The following is an 18,449-nucleotide window of genomic DNA, read 5'->3' as shown; positions in this document are numbered from 1 at the left end:
AATAAGAACAATTTGTAAACTGGTAAACTTAAACAATGACCACAAAACTGTAGTTTAAAAAAGCCTTCCTGCAAAAAGGGAAATTCAGCCACACTGAACAAATCCTCTCGCAGGGAGAATTTGTACATACATGTTTTTTAGCTGTGAATTTAGTTGTTTGCCTGGAGTTCCAACAGCCTTTATAAAACAAATCAGTTACTCAAAGAGATAACAATAACATTCTTTAAAATGTTATGTCACTGAAATTAGTGTTATATAATAGCACATGTGATCTAAAATGTACAATTGTTTGTTTCAATTATAAACTTGCCAACCACTTGTAAAAAATAAATTGCGTGTCTCAAATATTACTGCAGTTGCTGTAACCCCCACACACACCACAAGACCTGCCGTTGGAGTTATGAATATGAATGTGCAGTGAAAATGATTTGAACTATGTCAGCAATTTACCAGATTTCACTTTCCCGTAAAATACGACAGAAATGAGAGGCTGATATTTCACCACCTCATTCTTTCCGTCGTGTATGGGACACAGCCATTGTATGAGAGTGCTTTATACAAACAGTTTGTATTAACTGTGGTTAATATGTGAGTTAATGTATAGTATTGTATATAGTTGAGAATTAGGATATTTAAAAGGTAACTCCTCTTTTAATAACAGTTTGATATACAAATCTAATTGCTACACCAATCATTAGGTAGTTTACCATTACTTAAAATTACTTACATATTTCAAACTGAAACCAGCTATGAGTTTGTAAAACTGACAAAAAAATCAAGTATGGCTTTCTTGTAACCATGCATCCGCCCACTGAGCAGAGGAGTGGACACTGAGAGAGAAAGTTCTCTTTCAGGTCCGCTCCTCTACTCAGTTGGCAGGTGCACTAGCCAGACTGCTATTGGCTATTGCAATTTGAAATAGCCAATAGTAGGTTGGCTACTGAAACCTGCCCACTGAGCAGAGAAGTGGACCTAAGAAAGAAAGTTCTCCCTCAGGTCCTGTCAGAACCACGTACCTTAGAGGAGTCTGAGTTGATGAGGAAGGCCTCCCTTGCAGCTCAAGTCCAAGAACCCCTGGAAGTGAAACAGGTACAGAAGGATAGGAGAGGCATGAGTTCCGGTAGAAGCGAAGTCCAAGCAGGATCTCTAACAGGCGAGCAGCGACGTACCAGGACAGTAGAAAAGACGTAGTCGGGGACAGGCCAAATCAGCAACTTGCAGGCAGCGAAGTACAGAGCAGCAGGCAGGAGCGTGGTCAAAAATGAGCCGAGGTCAAGGGAATTCAGAAGAGCAGCAGAATAGTCAGCCAAGCAGGGTCAACACCAGAAGATCAGGGTCAGGATGCTGGGTTCAGGATACAGGTACAGGAAACAGCTGAAGACCAGTCAGCACTGGGGGCTAGAATGTCACGGCCTTAAATATCCTGAAAATGCACAACACTTGAATGCGCATGTCCGCACGCGCCTAGAGACGCGCACACGCCTGCGCAGAGGCGCACTTCGGTGCACAATTTTGTGAGCCAAACTATGCTTACACACTTGCGCATGTGTAGGTGCTCGTGCAGGATTCCGAGCACAAGGCCCAAGCTCGGCTTCCTGACAGGTGCGCTCCTCCAAATTGTAATAGACGATAGCAATCTGACTATTAAAACCCGCCCACTGAGCAGAGGAGTGGACCTAAGAGAGAAAGTTCTCTCCGGTCAGCTTCTCTGCTCAGTGGGTGGGTACAATAGCCAGCCTGCTATTGGCTGTTGCAATTTGAAATAGCCAATAGCAGGCTGGCTATTGCTCCCCATTGTTTACATTCTGCTGCTAACTGCGAAATCTAGACGCTGGCTGGCAGCAAAATGTAAACAAATACATTTGTTAGCAACTAAATAAATAGTTGCTAATTAATTTTTTTAGTGTGCACCAAGCAACTGACAATTATTGTGTGTGCATCAAGCCACCTGCAAAAGAAAAATTGAAGACATATTGCTTGAGGCAGTTGCTTGAGAGTTCTGGTTGCTTGAATGCCGGATAATGGGAAGTTTATTGTACTTCCAAGATAACTTCTCCTGTGTTTAATGCAGGCCCATGTGCATGTCTAACCACTGCTGCAGTCTGTGCAGCTGCAGCATATATGAGACTCTTTCTCATTGGGATTCTAATTATTAGGCTTTAGCACTATGATGCTATCATACAAACCTAGTGACATAATTGCATGTGGTAATGACATCACCAAGCCTCCACTGTCACCTGTACTGTAATTTAGGAGGTAAAGTGAAACTCCAGGCAAAACTTTCATTGAGTTTTTGAGATAGTTTATTTATGTATGATGTAGAGTCCCTATATTATATTCTGGAGAATGCAGAAGTAGGAAATGTTTTAGATCATGGCAGAGGAAGCAGATGCAGGAACTATGCTCTTAGATTGCCAGCTCGTTTGGGCAGGATCCTCCTCACCTACTGTTTCTGTATGTCAATGATGCGTGTCAGTGATTCTTTCTTGTCTTGTCTAAATGATTGTACTGCGCTGCAGAATATTTTGGGGCTATATAAATAATTGTAATGATGATCACTGCAAACCGTGAGAGGTAAAATGCACCAGCAGGTGATTGGGTTTGCCAGTATCTATTCAAAACTGTTACCAGTTTAAGTAAGCATGTTTCCTTGACCTCCCTGGCGGTCTGATTATTTATTTTTATTTTTCTTCCTTTTTTGTTCTATTTTTTTTAGTTTGTTTTGTTCTATTATTTTTAGTTTGTTTTTGTTTGTTTTTTAACTTTTAAAATTCCCGCCGGTTTCGCCCCCTTCGACGCAGACGCTCGCAAGGGGCGGAACCCGGAAGGGCCGGCATCGGCCGGAGGACACAGCGGGGATCGTGGACAAGGTAAGAGACGCTACGCTGTAATCCCGAGTCTGGCTTGGGGTTACCGCTTATGGTACTGAAAAATAACCCCGAGCCACACTCTGGAATACCACCAAGGAGGTTAAAGGGCTCCTTTTCTTCCTAGTCCCCATAAGACTTGAGCTGTAAACAATGCTAGTATTCCTCCCCTCTACAAAAGATTTTTCTTTAAACCATCTCTTTGTTTTGCACTTTTGCTAACATTGATTTCATACATACACACATAAAAAGGGCAGACCATATTATTTATCCCATAATTTATTGGGAATAATATTTAATAAATACACATACATCTTTATACAGAAAGGATTATGCATAAACTAAACTGCAACTACTTACATAGAACTGTTTTGTACTTTCTCCATCATTATTTTGAAGGCAATTTAGCTTTAGTTATAAGAGAACTATGGTCTAACCTTTTTTGACCATAGTTCTCTTCAGGGTCACAAGAGGACATATACTAATGTCCTCTGGTTCCCCAAAACTCAGTATATAGCAGGCTATTGCCAGCTTTATGCTGGCAGTGCAAAGCCGTGCAGCAGCCGGGACGGATCCTGACAATGGTGACACTGAAGGAGAGCGTAGATAAGTAGGATGAGAACCACGAGAGAGCAGAGTCTTGTAGGCCAAGCGAGTGGATTTTTTTGAGGAGCAGCGGGTGGTCAACAGTGTCAAAAGCAGCAGAGAGGTCTAATAGCAAGAGTAAGGAATAGTGGCCGTTGTTTTTAGCGGTTATTAGGTCATTGGTGAGTTTTAGGAGGGCGGTTTCAGTGGAGTGTGGGGCGAAAGCCGGACTGAAGTGGGTCCAAAAGGTTGTTATTAGCGAGGTGGCAACTCAGGCGGTTGTAGATGAGGCGTTCTAGGAGTTTAGAGATGAATGGGAGTAAGGAGATAGGTCTGAAATTATTGAGGTTGGTAGGGTCCAGTGAAGGTTTTTTGGGTATTGGGGTGACTACTGTCAAGATCTATACCACAGGCTGATTGACAGCTGCCTCTGCCAGTCAGCACTGGAGATATGAGGGGAATCCCTCTCACTACTCTGCAGAGAGAGGATTGGGAAGTCAGCGATCAGCAATATGTGTTCACTGACTTCCTAATCAAGAGAGCTGACCTGTGACAGCTTCAATGTCAAAGGTTGGTTTGAGTTCTGGGGATGAGTTTTTTTCACTTATCCCAAAATTCTCCTTTAATGTGTGAGAATCGTTAAAAAAGTAACTAAACAGAAGGAAAAATATAACAACTGTGTCTGAGTGTTCATGCTGTAAGGACTGCTTATATGTAAACTATCTGATCCCCTAACCACATATTACGAATTATTTTGTGCGTACCTGTCCTGCTATGTATATGTAGCTGTTTGCTTGTACATCTTAAGCTTGTTCAGCTTAAATATAAACATGGACATGGACAGAAAGTTCACAGAGCTCTGTGTTGTTTTCCCAAAATGTACCAATGTCCCTTCTCAAGTAAATAATATTATCTTTATAGTTCTCTCCAACGATAAATATGATGAGGTTTGATTCTGGAACAAGCAATCTTTATGTGAACTCAATGACTGTCACGACTACATTGCCCTCTCTCCCAGCTATTCCTATCTGTGAGTGAAGATTGACTTCTCCCTCTTCCCCTATATTTGGAGGTTTATAGCAAATACCCACGAGAAGTTTACTATGATATACACTAAATTATCATTTTCCTTGAAGCATTTAAAATACCTCCCAATACATTCAAATCTAAATTCAGCACCTAATAAAAGGGTAAGACAATACAAAACGAGCATTTGAGTATATGGGTTGGATGTTGGTGGTTTTAATTGCCCACTGAGGCTTGGGTGTTCTTATATATCCTGGAACTCCCCGTAGAGTTCCTCAGCCATTAATTTTCACTTGCTGTAATAGAAGGTCGCAAACATGTTGTTGGATAATCCACAAATAAATGTGTGATTCCCTAAAAATGCAATTTAGGGCATGTGGATGGAGTTGGGAAAGTAGGTACACAGATCTCCACCAATAATAAAGGTAGACAAAGAGTTATTTAATTTCTCATCATCTATCTAAAACTAAAATATCATTTGGGTGGCCTGATCCTCCATGGTTGTTCCTCCCACACCAGTATTTTGGGAAGCACGCCCCCTTTTTAATAAACCCCTCCCCACCGCCTAAAAGACTGTGCTCTTAAAAACCAGATCAGTTAGGAGATGTGTTATATCATGAATTCTCATCATTTGCTAATACAGTTTGGTTACAATCCACTTATCCTCTCTCAAAAAGCTTTTTAATCCATTCAATATAATTAACTGGTCTTAAAAGATCTTTGCACAGTGTGAGCTTGTTTCCAGATTAGTCCATGTCACATTCTGACAAAGGGATTCACAGCACATTTATCTCAGTCTTTAATAATAATGGCAGACAGCATTTGCCCTGCACTCTCCCACATCCAGTGTCCCTTATGGGAACATGATTGTAGCATATTCCACTTGCTCCTGTATGGATATTTCTGCTGATTTCCTGGAGGGTTGATTATTCCCAAAATCTAACACACCATAGTCAACGGTGTACACATTAGCATCCTGGGGTGGTTTTTCCTGCAACAATACAAGGAAATAATGACTTAATTCAACGCTATAGTATATAGAAAAGAAACATATTCCTAACTCCTATTCATAAACCTAATATGCACTCAAAATACTGTACAGTAAGTAATGTACCTAACATGCTAAATGATCAGTTGTTGCACATGAATATTAAACCGCTGTGTAACTGCCTATAATAGTATATGTTGTCTTTTGTTTGTGTATATTTTCCGTAGAAAAAGATGTAGCAAACTGCATAATAACAAAATAGTTTTAACAATATAAATAGCAATTAGACCCCAAGTTAATATACAGTATATTGGAAATGTTTAACCTTATGAAAGATTCTATAGTCAGTATCATGATTCAGGTAACCCTGCTGGACAGCGCAGCAATGTGAGCGACTCTACTGCAGTTAAATCATCTTGGTCACCATCATGCCATCATTCTGCTTGCTGAACAATCAAGAAGCCTACACATAGCAAGGAGGTATAACTGATAGTGCTGAACCTCCCATTCTGCTGAGCAGGGAATTACAGGAAATAAACATGGGGGCACATATAGACACATAGACACATATACATACAGTATACAGTATACTAACTGTTTAAACAAGAACTCCAGGATTTAAAAAAAAAATAACCCTTGCAGTGGGGCTATCAGCATCTACTGAGATTTAATTCTATACCTTTGTGGTACCAAGCCGAATAGAAAAACTGTTAAAAAAAAAAAAAAAAGTAGGGGAAAAAAGTAGAAAATGATTGGGCAGAGCTAGCAGTGACAGCTAGCTCCGCCCAACTGTTTTTTATTGGCCTGGACCTGCTGTCATTACAATGAGAACTCAGCAGAGCCCGCGGTGATATCACTGCTGGCTCTGCTGAGCTCTCTTTGTAAGAGCTAAGTGGAACTGTAAGCTCTCAGCTCTCATTCTAAGAGCTGAGACGGCTAAGTCGAACTCCTTCTGCCCTTCGGGTCGGCCGAACATGCTGAACATGTTCGGCCAACCTGAAGCCAGCCAAAGCAAGCTGATTTCAGCCAATGTACGGCTGAAATCAGCCGTACAAGCCTGAAGTGAATAGCCGAACAGCGTCACTTCTGGTCGGTTATTCACACGGCTGCCTTCGGCAGCTGTGTGAATAACCCTCTAAGGCTACCATTCCTCAAAGGTTATACTGTGTTTGTAACAATTTTTCAGAGTTTCTGAAAAAGCAGTAGGTTATATGAAAATGTATATAAAATTCTTACCAGATGTCTTAGTTGAGGATGCGGCATCTTGTTTCCTAAACATTAAAGAAAAGCCACATAAAATGAATATGGTTGCGAATACGAATAAACTATTTGTCTGTTTAAAATTCTATAGGGCATGGACATATCTAAATTCCTCTTATATTCCTCTATATTTCCTGATCAATAACTACATTCACTGATATTCCTAACACAACTTGTTAGCAGTAAAAATATTTTCTAACTAATGATGTTAGTGGATCAGATACTTCCAAGATGCTCTGGTGCCCTGTGTAAAGGCTACACCCATAATAACACACTGAGGCTCCTATCATACCCAACGTTTTGTAGAGCTTTTTCTGCCCTAAATAAACGCAAAAAAAAAACCCACCTAAAACTAAATCCCATTCCTTTCTATGGCCGTTTTCACATCTGAGTGTTTTGTCGCTTGTAGCAAAATACCCGTCACTGGAAAAATATTAGGCACTTCTTAGCCCCATAGACTTCATTTTCTACACATGTTTTATGCGCGTTTGCCAATTTATATCAATCCGTCACAACCTGCTTGCAAAAATGCGCATCCTAATACATGCGCATATTCCGCGTGTAAAAACGCGCAATAACATGCAGGAAAACGTGCGTAGAAAAGAGCAAAAACGCTGTTGCCTAGGTGTAAATGGAGCCTTAAGGTCACAATCCATCCAATACAATAGTGAGCTGGACAAGTGACACATTTAGAAGCTTAAAATAGATCTTAAAATAGATTTTATTACCATCAGAAATAAAAAGCTAAACTCCAGACACTAACAGGTCCTTTATCAAGATAGCTCCATTTTCCCTTTATTGGAGCTCACAATCACAAACTATGGAAGGCTGTGCGCAGCGCCTTGTGGGGTGCTCGGCGGGGGCGAACAGCCTGCCGAACACCCTGATAGTTTGTGTGTTCGCGGAACACACAAACTAGCGATGTTCGAGTCGAACTCTTTGTCGACTCGAACATCGAGCCCAACATTAGTTTTGAGGGTTTGTTCACACCGAATCTGGACCAGCTCTGCATGAGTTTCTGCATATGTGCAGGGCATTTTGATGCGTTTTTGACGCATTCCGGTTTGTTTGTTTTTGCCTAAAATGGGCTTTGAGGTGTAGTCCAGTGCATTCCAGGGCATTTGCATGCGTTTTGATGCATTTGCATGCATTTTGGTGTGTTCCATAGCACAAAAGATAGGACATGCTGCAGTTTTTCCACATGCTCTGGAACTGAACGCTGTGGTGTAAACTAGAGCCCAAAATACAATTGGATGCATTTTTGATGCGTTCTGTAACTGCTCTGCTCTGCACCTGCTCTGCGCTTGGTGTGAACAAGCCCTGCAGCCCTCCAGACATAATTACAGGTAAGCAAGCTGGACCAATGTAAATGTTAGAAGTAGATTATTCCTAGAGTTTAGCTTTAAAGGAGAACTATGAGGTGAGTGCTTTTCACTCACCTCATAGTTCTAGCCGACCTGTGACAATGAGACTGTCACAGGTCGGCTCAGTAAATCGGGAGGTGAGCGAACATATAACATGTTTGTGTCCTCCCGTTACCCTAAGGAGAACTATGGGGAAAAGACTTAACCCCATAGTTCTCCTTTAAGTATCAGGGGAGTGCAATGTAGACATCTTTGTTGCAATCACATGCATTGACACAGTACTACAAGATACATTTTATGTACCTTCCAATCTGCTCTATGTTCTTAGCTCACTCTCACAGCCCACACCACCAGCAGCTGACCACTCTATTATGGGGCATTTTGCACATATTTTATAAAACATATACTGTATATGTCTTCTTTAGTTGTCAAAGTATAATTTGAGCAGTGAAAAAAATACATGCATTACTGAATTGAACTTTGTTCTGGGCCCCAGTCAAGATGTGTAAGATAGCCATTGCTACATCGGCTAACTATGTTGCTAGAAAACCAATATAATATATACATTGATGACATTTCAATACAATTTCTAAACAATTTTTTTCTACACAATTATATTGCTGTATATGCCAGCACAAAACCTGCTGCACACGTCATGTTATGTCACAAAAAAAATATTATGTACAGTATAAAATACACATCATTGCCAGTACATACGTTGTCTATACCACACAATAAAAGTGGTGATTCCAATGAGAAGCAGTAGGAGAAGAACCAGAAGAATGGACGTAGCTATAGTAGCCCTTTGTCGTGAGGCCATGGCATTATTGTCTGTTGGTCCTTTCTTAGTTTGGTCAGGACCTGTTGTAGCTGAATAAGAGACATCTAAAAATACAAACAGCATATATTTATTTCAAGATAATCACGGAGATGTTTCTGTACTATTGAGAAACTGGAATATTCCAAACGTATGCACATTCACAGCCTAAAAAATGATCTGCTCCTTTGAAGAAATAACTATTGTTAAAGGGAAATTAAAGTTCAAAGGATTTTAAGCTATTGCTGATTAAATCACTTGCAATGGATGCTGCTCTTTGATGTTTAAAAGTTTTAGTCCCTTGAGCACTGGCCCTGATATCCTGTTTTAGGGTGTCTCCTTCCCTTAGTAAGCCACTTTCACCAACTTCCTGCATTCCCAGTGTGCTTTCCATTTCTTTCCTTGCTGCTTGATTTCTCAAGACTACATACTCCATAATGCATTGCTACCAGCAAGCAATGATAATGTTACATTGTGAAAATGTTATGCTTTGAAATACATCCGATGGGCATCTTCAATAAGTAAGTTTACAAACCTCAAGACTGATATGGAGTGGGATAGAAATTATGAGAATTATATAGAAATACATATTTTTTGACCATAAATATCCTTTAAGCTAAATAAACATTCACCTTGCTGAGCTACTGCCTACAAATGAATTCACGGTACAACTGAATATAAGAAAATAATTGAACACCACTGGGATCTTATCTGCTAATCACTTTATTTACATTACATTACTTCTCATTTAGGGCAGAGTCCAACAAAAGCTGTCTCCAGTCCCGCCAGCTGTGTATCTATTGCATGGAAGCTCACATGCACAGCAATGTCTCAGCAATGTGATTTAGTCGAACGGTTTGCAAAGACATTTTCTTTTTTAGATTTAAAACAGTAGGGAAGGGTTAGATCACTGTCACGTTTTTATTGTGCTTGCTTCACCCCTCTGTTTGTCCTTGAGACCATTGCCACTGAGACAAAAAGTAACGAAAATTCCAAATTCCAGTTGTCACCAAAGCAAGAAGTGAGGAAAAATCCCTTAACACAGAAACATGTTCCTATGACACCTCTCTAAAATGGAAAATTCTATTAGCTTTAGAGAGCTTTTCTCTAATTTCCTGTTGCATTTTCAGGACCGTAAGTAAAGTGAAATCTCTCCTACACAGAGGCAGCAAAAAAAAAAGGACACAAGCAGCAAAAAAACAAACAAACAGTGTTTGGCTTTACATATACTTTAAGTGAGCAATTTGTAAGCTGTTCACATATCGAATGAGATTTGCAGCACATAATGGCCACTAAATAGAGCTGAGAATTACAGGAAATGTCTATGCGCCTCGGCTCTATCTAGTGGCTATAATGTGCTGTGAAGCTCCTTCACATAGTTGTTTGATATAAGCCAACCACTTATAAATCACCCCCTAAGTGTGAGGATATCCCTGATCTGTTCATGAAACTTTAGGACAGGCTTGAGAAATTTGCTTTAGGCTGGGTTCACACCTGGGCGTACGGAATATGCGCGTTTGTAGCAATTTGCGGTAAAAGAAACGCGCGACAAACACGCGTTTCCGAGGGCTATCCGGCTGTATCCTAATGGATACGAGCGGCAAATACGCCCCAAAGAAGCTCCTGTACTTCTTTGGGCGTAGGGCGTTTTCAGCGCGTTCCTACGCGCTGTAAAATGTCCAGATGGGAACCATGCCCATAGGCAATTATTGGTTTTCACATGTTGAGCGTTTAACAGCGCGTAGGAACGCGCTGTAAAATGCCCAGGTGTGAACCAGGCCTTAGGGTGGAACTATAAGAATCGGAGGGCAAAACTGCAATATGAGACATTTGAGGGCCCAAGTTTAATTTTTGCTGCACACCCATGTGCCTTTTAGTGATGCTTTGGTATTACTAGAACCAATTAACCATAACAAAAGTTTCCATTTTCTTAGGGTTTTTTTTGTTTGCTAATAGTTTCCTATTACTTGGTCGAGTCCTGTAGAAAATGTGATCTCTTAACACTTTGATAATAAAAGTGTATATTTTAAATAAACAATGGAACAAAACACATGATACAAATAACAAGGACATCCACCTCAAACAAAGAAAGTTGTAAAAATAGCAGCAGACAGAATACTGAAATCCCAGAGATGACTAATTATGAGTCTGTTGCAGAGGAATATTTTATGTTTCATGCAGAACTAGCTCAGTGACACAGCTCTTTACATTCAAAAGTTATATTTTTCAAGAACAAGACATAAAGTAACATTAAACTCAGGAATTAAATCTTAAAAATGCATTAAAGTACCTTGACTATAACAAAAATATATCTTATTTGTGTATCACTCGGCTGTAGATCCTCAAATCATCTCTGAATTGCTGCTGACACTGTCTTTTCTACTGTAGGGTGGCTAATTTTGTTCTCCATGGTCCCTGTGTGTTTTGTACAGTAGCCAACGCTCCAAGATCACTCCAGTGATGGTCTATAAGGCCCAGTTCATACGGTCCAATCAGGAGGGGATCATATACGGATGCCCTCCTGATAGGAATGGGTGTCATATTGTGATATCCTTGTCCGTGCAGTTTTTTTCTCCATCTTGTGATGGAGTTAAAAACTGACTTAACCGGACTTATGTTAGTGTATGAGCAGCCGAATCTAAATGGATGGGCATCTGTTTAGAGCCTCGATCATGATTAGGTCTAGCGAAATTAATCTTTGATCTGTTTCTTTTTCCAGACCTGGCCAGAGCCAGGGGTACCTGGATGTAAATGGATGTCTGTCCGTTTAGATCTGGTTGTCAATAGACTAACATCTGGCTTCCTATCAGGTCCACCTAAAAAAAAAACTGTCAGATGGACCTGTTCAGAAAGCCCATCTAAAGGGGGTCTAATTTTAATAGCAATTAATAAACTAAACGTGAGTTTGGAGCAGCGGCTACTTTACAACACACTCAGGGGCCAGGGAACAAAAGTAGCCACCCTCCAGAATGAAGGTGATATAGTGATACACAAATAAGATACATTTTTGTTAAAGTTTAGGTACCTGAATGCATTTTTAAGATTTCACTCCTGAGTTTAGTGTCACTTTAAGAGTTAGCAATTATTGTAGGGTGCTGCCATTGGAGAGATTTTTCTCTCTCCTTCCTGTCCTACGAACAGAGTGTCACAGGAACAGAAAGTGATGGGTCAACAATAACAACTCTTTTTAGTAAAGCATGGAAGCTTTAGAACTCCTGTCAGGTTTTTTTTTTTATTGCTGTTGGTGTGTGTTACATGGTTACATAAAAAGAGTTTTTGTCCCAATGTCTTGTCCTTGCTTTACAAAGTTGGAAAGTGAGGGGAAGTATTTCCAACATAGTCATAGACAGAAAAAGAAACTTGACTGATGTTCTGAAACCTCCTCACATTATACACAAATAAAAAAAACAAAAACAATTTGGTCACAGTGGGGTTTAAAAACACATTTCCCGGATCCGCTCTGTTCATTGTATTTAATGATATAAGCAATAATTACTATAGAAATGATTTAGGAAAGTTTGAGGTTAACAAAGTGGAATTGTGCATCATGGCAACATTCAGTTTGCATGTTTCATTTTCCAAAGATTCAAAAATGCGGCAGATTGCTTGGCGGTCATGAACCAGGCCTTATTTATAGCAAAGTGAAAGAGCCTTTCTGTAAATTTCCAGGAAATATGAGTGCATCCTTAATGTGAAAAAATGTAAACCGATCTCCTGTTTGCTCTAAAGACCAGATCGGGGTAAGGGGAAATATTAAATAGTAGAATTTACCACTTAAAGTGGAATAAACTGCTTTGAAGTTTTTTCTGCATTTGCCCTAATGTGCATGTATGTAGAGCATACTTGCACATTAGGGCACACTTACCTTAAAGTAGTATTAAACTCTCAGACTTGAATACAGATCAAACAAATATACATATACAAAGTCTGTATTTAAAATTTTGCACAAGCACTTACAATCATCATATTTCTGAACAGCCAACTCAAACTCTCTTAGCTTGGCTTCCCTGAACTTCCTGCCCAGTACAAGTTCACAAGGCACAGAGCACAGTCTCCAGCATCTACTAGCTGGAGGAAGCAGAAGAGATAAGGGAGGAGGAGCTGGGAGAAGGGGAGTACCTTGCCTTGCTGTGCCTTTCTGTTTGTAGAGACACATACAGCTTACTAGCATACACAATGGTGGCTCCATTGGACCCTGCATGGGAAAGGAGCCACCCTGAAAAATTGTCAGGGCCAGTGCTCAGACGAACAGCTGATTATGCAGGGAACTAAAACTTTTAAGCATCAAGGAGCAGCATCCATTGTAAGTAATTATATCAGCATTTGAAAAAGCTTTAAAAACATTTGACTTTAATATCACTTTAAAAGAGTAAAAGAGTACCCTTCTCCAGCACTGTTGGATCGATCTTCGGTCCTCAGAACTGTCCCCCACTGCCGCCATCTCTGCTGCTGACACTTCTGGGTTCTCAGAAGTCCTCTTCAGCCACTAGGCGGCCACTGAAGATATAACCTCTGCACATGTGCACAGGAGTTACATCCTCCACCGCACCCGGCCCATTCATAGCATCTTACGGATGCCACACACAGTGAACATAAGAAATAAAAAATTCTCGAGGAGAGAGAGGTAGAATTTTTTTGGTATAAGAGACTTTGCTTGTCTCAGTTTTTTTATTTTTTTCCCCCATGTCCTTCCTCCTTAACCCAACTGTATATAAAACATTATCTGGCAGAGCCAACACATACTTTACTCATTTTAAATAGTTATGCAAATATAACAAATAGTCAAACAAACAGGTTGACAACTCTTGCTGCATACTTACTATTCACAGTCAGATCAGATGTGTTGCTGATAAAGATTTGACCATTTCCTTCGACATTTACATGCCCACAATAATATTGTCCGCTGTCATTCAGTGTTACATTTTGTATGTGCAGTACAGCTATTTTCTGCTCCCAATCTTTAGTGATGTTGAGTCTGTTACTATCAGCATACTTTACATCTGCGATTTTTGTTGATTGGGTACGGTTTCCCTTATACCAGTTAACATCTTTAGGAGTGAAGTTCAGCGCTGTTAGGTTGCAGGTGAATATAGCAATTCCTCCCAGCCAGACATGGAGATCGGGTGGAGAATGCAAGAGCAATGTATTATTTTCTGAAGAAAAAAATACAAATGTTTAATTATATTAAAACTATAATAATGCATTGCAACAGAGCTGTCTACAAAATTGTGATGTTTTTATAGCAGGCATCATGTCTAAAGACCAGCTAGGAAACCAGTAGTAAGGCTCACAATTGGGGGGACTAGAGCATGTGTAAAGTATCAAACATATTTTATACAATAAGTGCACAAATTCCTTAATGGAGACACAGCAGTGTTTCTCAATCTTTTTTAAGTCACGGCACCCTTTAAAAGTATGCAAAATCTCGAGGCACCCAGGTCTAAAATGTAATAAAACATAAATGGAAAAAGCAACGTTTGGCCCCTCCAAAATCTATACCAGACCCTTATCCTTGATAGGGGTCTGGTATGGATATTAAGGGGGGACCCCATGCAATGAATCCATCTCTGAATGGAATCTACCCTCCATGGCTTAGTGCCATTAGTTTCCATGGTACTAGTGGGCAGGCTTCCTGCACCATGGGAAAAAAATGTTGAGGCATACCAGAGAAAGCCAGAAGGAACCCCAGGGTGCTATGACGTCCTGGTTGAGCAAGGCTGAGATACACTGATAGTGTCTGAGCTATATTCACCACACAGAAAAGTAGCTATCCTTTTGCTCTGTCTTGTTGTTTCCTTGAAACCAAACTTTTTATATACAGAATAGGCTTGGAACCTCTGTGAGATATTTATTACCCCCTGCTGGAAAGTTTTAGCCCCCCTCTCCTTGTCCTAGTAACCACTGTCACCAGGATAGAAAATAATGGAAAGTCCTAAATGTTACAGTTTCAACGAAACATGAGGTGAGGGAAACTCTTTATGGGTACATCTGCTCCAATGACTACAATTTAAGATGGAATTTCCCCTCACATTAGAGAGATTTCTTCTCACTTCCTGTTCTGTCTCCAGGATAGGAAGTGAAAGACAATCTCTCCAACAAGAGACAACAGAAAACAAAAACTAACCATTTTTTTTTTTAACCATTCCCTACACTATCCAAAACGAAAAAAAAAATGGCTTTAGATTCACTTTAATCTGCTGCCTAGTTTTTTTTTTTTATTAAAGTAGAACCCCAAGTTTTTTATATTTCTAGATCTATCTGAGCAGTGGGTACTGTTAGCTTAGTTATACAATGGTATGCTTGTTGCTGAAATAATTTGCAAATATGGTCGGGTTTTATCTTTACATACATTACAATAGTAAGTTCTCTCTGGGAACTTACTATTAAAGAACCTTGGATGCAGATATTTAAAAGGGGTACACTCTATCAAAAAAAGGTGACTCTAGGATTCTATCACTTAAAGTGACACTAAACGTAGGAGATCAGTCTTAAAAATCCATTCAAGTACCTTAACTATTAACAGAAATATATCTTATTTGTGTATCACTCAGCTGTAGATCCTCAAATCATCTCTGAATTGGTGCTGACACTGTCCTTCCTTCTGGAGGGTGACTACATTTGTTCTCCATGGTCTCTGTGTGTGCTGTAAAGTAGCCACTGTTCCAAGCTAGCTCCCGTGATGGACTACATTCTTATGTTTAATTTAGTAATTTGTATTGCAATTATAGTCAATCACAGGAGTGAACTTGGAGCGGTGACTACTTTACAACACACACAGGGACCATGGAGAACAAAAGTAGCCACCCTCCAGAAGGATTTCAGAGATTCATTTTGAATTCAGAGATGATTTGAGGATCTACCGCCAAATGATACACAAATAAGATACATTTTTGTTACTGGTTAAGGTACAGCAGCCAAACTAGCATTAGCCTACATTTTGCCCTGAAAAGGACATGCTATTTACAGTAAAACAAATGTGCCACCAAACTTCAATTCAAATTATTTTTTTCTAATAGTATCAGATAAGCAGAGCTTTGGAAAAGTTTTTCATAGTAACACTAATGACAAACGTTTCCAAAGCTCTGCTTATTTTAAATTAAAAGCACACATATGGAACTATGGCTTAATTTTTAGGGGTTTAAAAGAAACATGTGCTAATTAATTGCAATCTAAAAATGAATTCACACTTGAAGTACATTTGCATAATTATCTATATAGTCCAAGCAACAAAATACTGCAAACCCCGGATTCTGTACTGCTTTTTATTATTTAAATCATTTTTTCACTTCTAGTTAAATGGCATTGGCATCATAAAAATAGATTCAGTGTATTTATCATTTACTACATTTGGTTTATTGTGCTATAATATGGCTATGAAATCAGAGAATTAACTACTATTTACAGCTTAATAGCATGTTGGAAGTAATTTCATTTGCAGCATATATATTTTATGGGGTTAATTTACTAAAGCGGTCAAATGTTCACTTAGCCTAGCAAAGTGATTGCAATTGTTACCTTATTCATTAAAGGGACAGTAAACTAAGGAGTTAGTTAAACCTTAAAAATGCATTCAAGTACCCTAACTAATAACAAAAATGTATCCTATTTGTGTATCACTCAGCTCTATATCTGAATTCATGCTGACACTGTCCTTTCTTCTGGAGGGTGGCTACTTTTGTTCCCCATGGTCCCTTGTGTGTGTTGTAAAGTAGCCACCCTCCAGAAGGAAGGACAGTGTCAGCATGAATTCAGAGATGATTTGAGCATCTATGGCTGAGTGATAAACAAATGACGTACATTTGTGTTAATAGTTAAGGTACTTGAATGCATTTTTAAGATTTAACTCCTGAGTTTAGTGTCACTTTAAGCTAATGGAACATTTACTTTGCAAAGTGTATATTCTCTACTCCTTTAGCGCTACGATCCACCATAATGCTCAGCAGGCCCTGTAAAAGCTAAACATATGGTACTTAGTCTGTGAAGGTCCTCATTCATCCAGGCCATGGTATATCTGTAAAAAAAATAAGTCAAGGCAACTGGACTTGCTGTATTTTTCTCGATTCAGAATGAATTGAAAAAGCTGGTCGGGTGTCCAGTGACACGTCTTCAAGAAAAATACAGCAAGTCCAGTTGCCTTGACTTATTTTTTACAGATATATGGTACTTAGGATCCTTCTTTGTTTTCCATGAAAAATCAAAGGATAGACACTACTTAACAACAAATTGTTAAGTATTCCCAAATGTTAATGAGCAACTCTAACTGTCTCAGTCAAGATCTATATTCTTGAAATTAAAATTGCCCGTGTCATTTAGCCCTTAACTGAACTGTCAGTAGAATCTATACCTCAAATATAAGAGCCCAATTTTGTTTAAAGCAGAACTCTGGCTGAATATATGTTTAACCCTTGCAGTAGGGCTACCCCCGCTTTAATAGTCAAAGTAAGAATAATATTTTCATTATTGCAACATTCATCCTCTGAAATTCAAATATGTACATACACCTTTTCATTTTTCAATGTGGATTACATTTTTCTATGTTTAGATTATGCTAGTTGACAGTTATTTTCCTGTTTGAGATTTTCCACTAAGTTCTATATTTATAAATGTATGGTGATATGTAATAAGAAAGATAGATAGTGTGTAGAGTATAAACCCAGATTCTTACCATGGGTACGACTTGGTACAGCGATGACACAGATGCTGCAGATGATAAGACACAAACGCTCCATTGACATCAAACAGAGCGGGGGAGTCTTGCTTCCCCTTTTCTTATTCAGCGTGAATAGTGCGAACTTGGCTCCGAAGCAGCACCTGTCTTTAATGTTGTAAAAACAAAAAATAACTGACAAAAGTCCTTCTTGCCAATTATAAATAAAAACTTAACACAGAGAAGTGGCGTTTGAGGCTTGTGGAATGGGTGGTCTCTGTGGTTTGTGGTCCCCCTTGACTTGCGATGTGGTTGTCTTCACACTTTACTTTGAAAGCACATAATGACCCCTTGTTATTTGTTACAGAAGTTGAATCGCATTCAAGCAGGCAGACAACATCTGTCCCAAGGATTATTAACACAGAAATAAACAGAAGCCTTTCAACGTTGACATTTTAGTTATTCTGGGTAATACAATACTGATTTTGTCCTCGCAAGTCTTTGGAGATTTTTGGTTACATCACTTGGACATCCCATTCTGCAGCAGACTTCTACAATATATATGCAGCATACATTTTCCGAATTTCCAACTCCATTAGGAAACAAAATCAAAACCCAAAGAGTTTCTTGTGTTGATTTACAGTAAAGATCAAAATAGACTACAGGCAGCGGTGTGACTTCTGTGCAGCTGCACATGTGAGCTTCTGCCGTAAGTGAAAATTTCTATATAAAGTAGGAGGTTTTCAGGTGTCTTTCCCCTAAACACCACGTCACAGTTACATGCTTGTCAGGAGGAGGAAACAAGAAAACATCATAAAAGGATAAGCAATTAAAGACATACATATTATTTATGTACAGTATGTAAAAGTTAGTATTTGTGTATATATTCCTGGTA

The 18,449-nt window shown here is 39.3% G+C and overlaps 1 protein-coding gene across 1 annotated transcript; it reads right to left on the bottom strand.

The window, feature by feature from the left end:
• Positions 1-5,331: 5,331 nt before the first annotated feature.
• Positions 5,332-17,642, bottom strand: PDCD1 (programmed cell death 1). The gene is made up of 5 exons (XM_018561575.1): positions 17,573-17,642; positions 13,728-14,060; positions 8,808-8,975; positions 6,703-6,737; positions 5,332-5,469 (listed from the first exon to the last, which is right to left on the bottom strand). The coding sequence occupies exons 1-5, from the start codon at positions 17,640-17,642 to the stop codon at positions 5,332-5,334; spliced, it is 744 nt and encodes a 247-aa protein (XP_018417077.1).
• Positions 17,643-18,449: the final 807 nt, after the last annotated feature.

The sequence above is a fragment of the Nanorana parkeri genome, unplaced genomic scaffold (genome assembly GCF_000935625.1).
Source record: "Nanorana parkeri isolate BGI_ZX_2015 unplaced genomic scaffold, ASM93562v1 scaffold531, whole genome shotgun sequence".
In the NCBI taxonomy this organism is placed as follows: Eukaryota; Metazoa; Chordata; class Amphibia; order Anura; family Dicroglossidae; genus Nanorana; species Nanorana parkeri.
The sequence above is the reverse complement of the archived record's forward strand: the minus strand, read 5'-3'. Positions and strand labels throughout refer to the sequence as shown.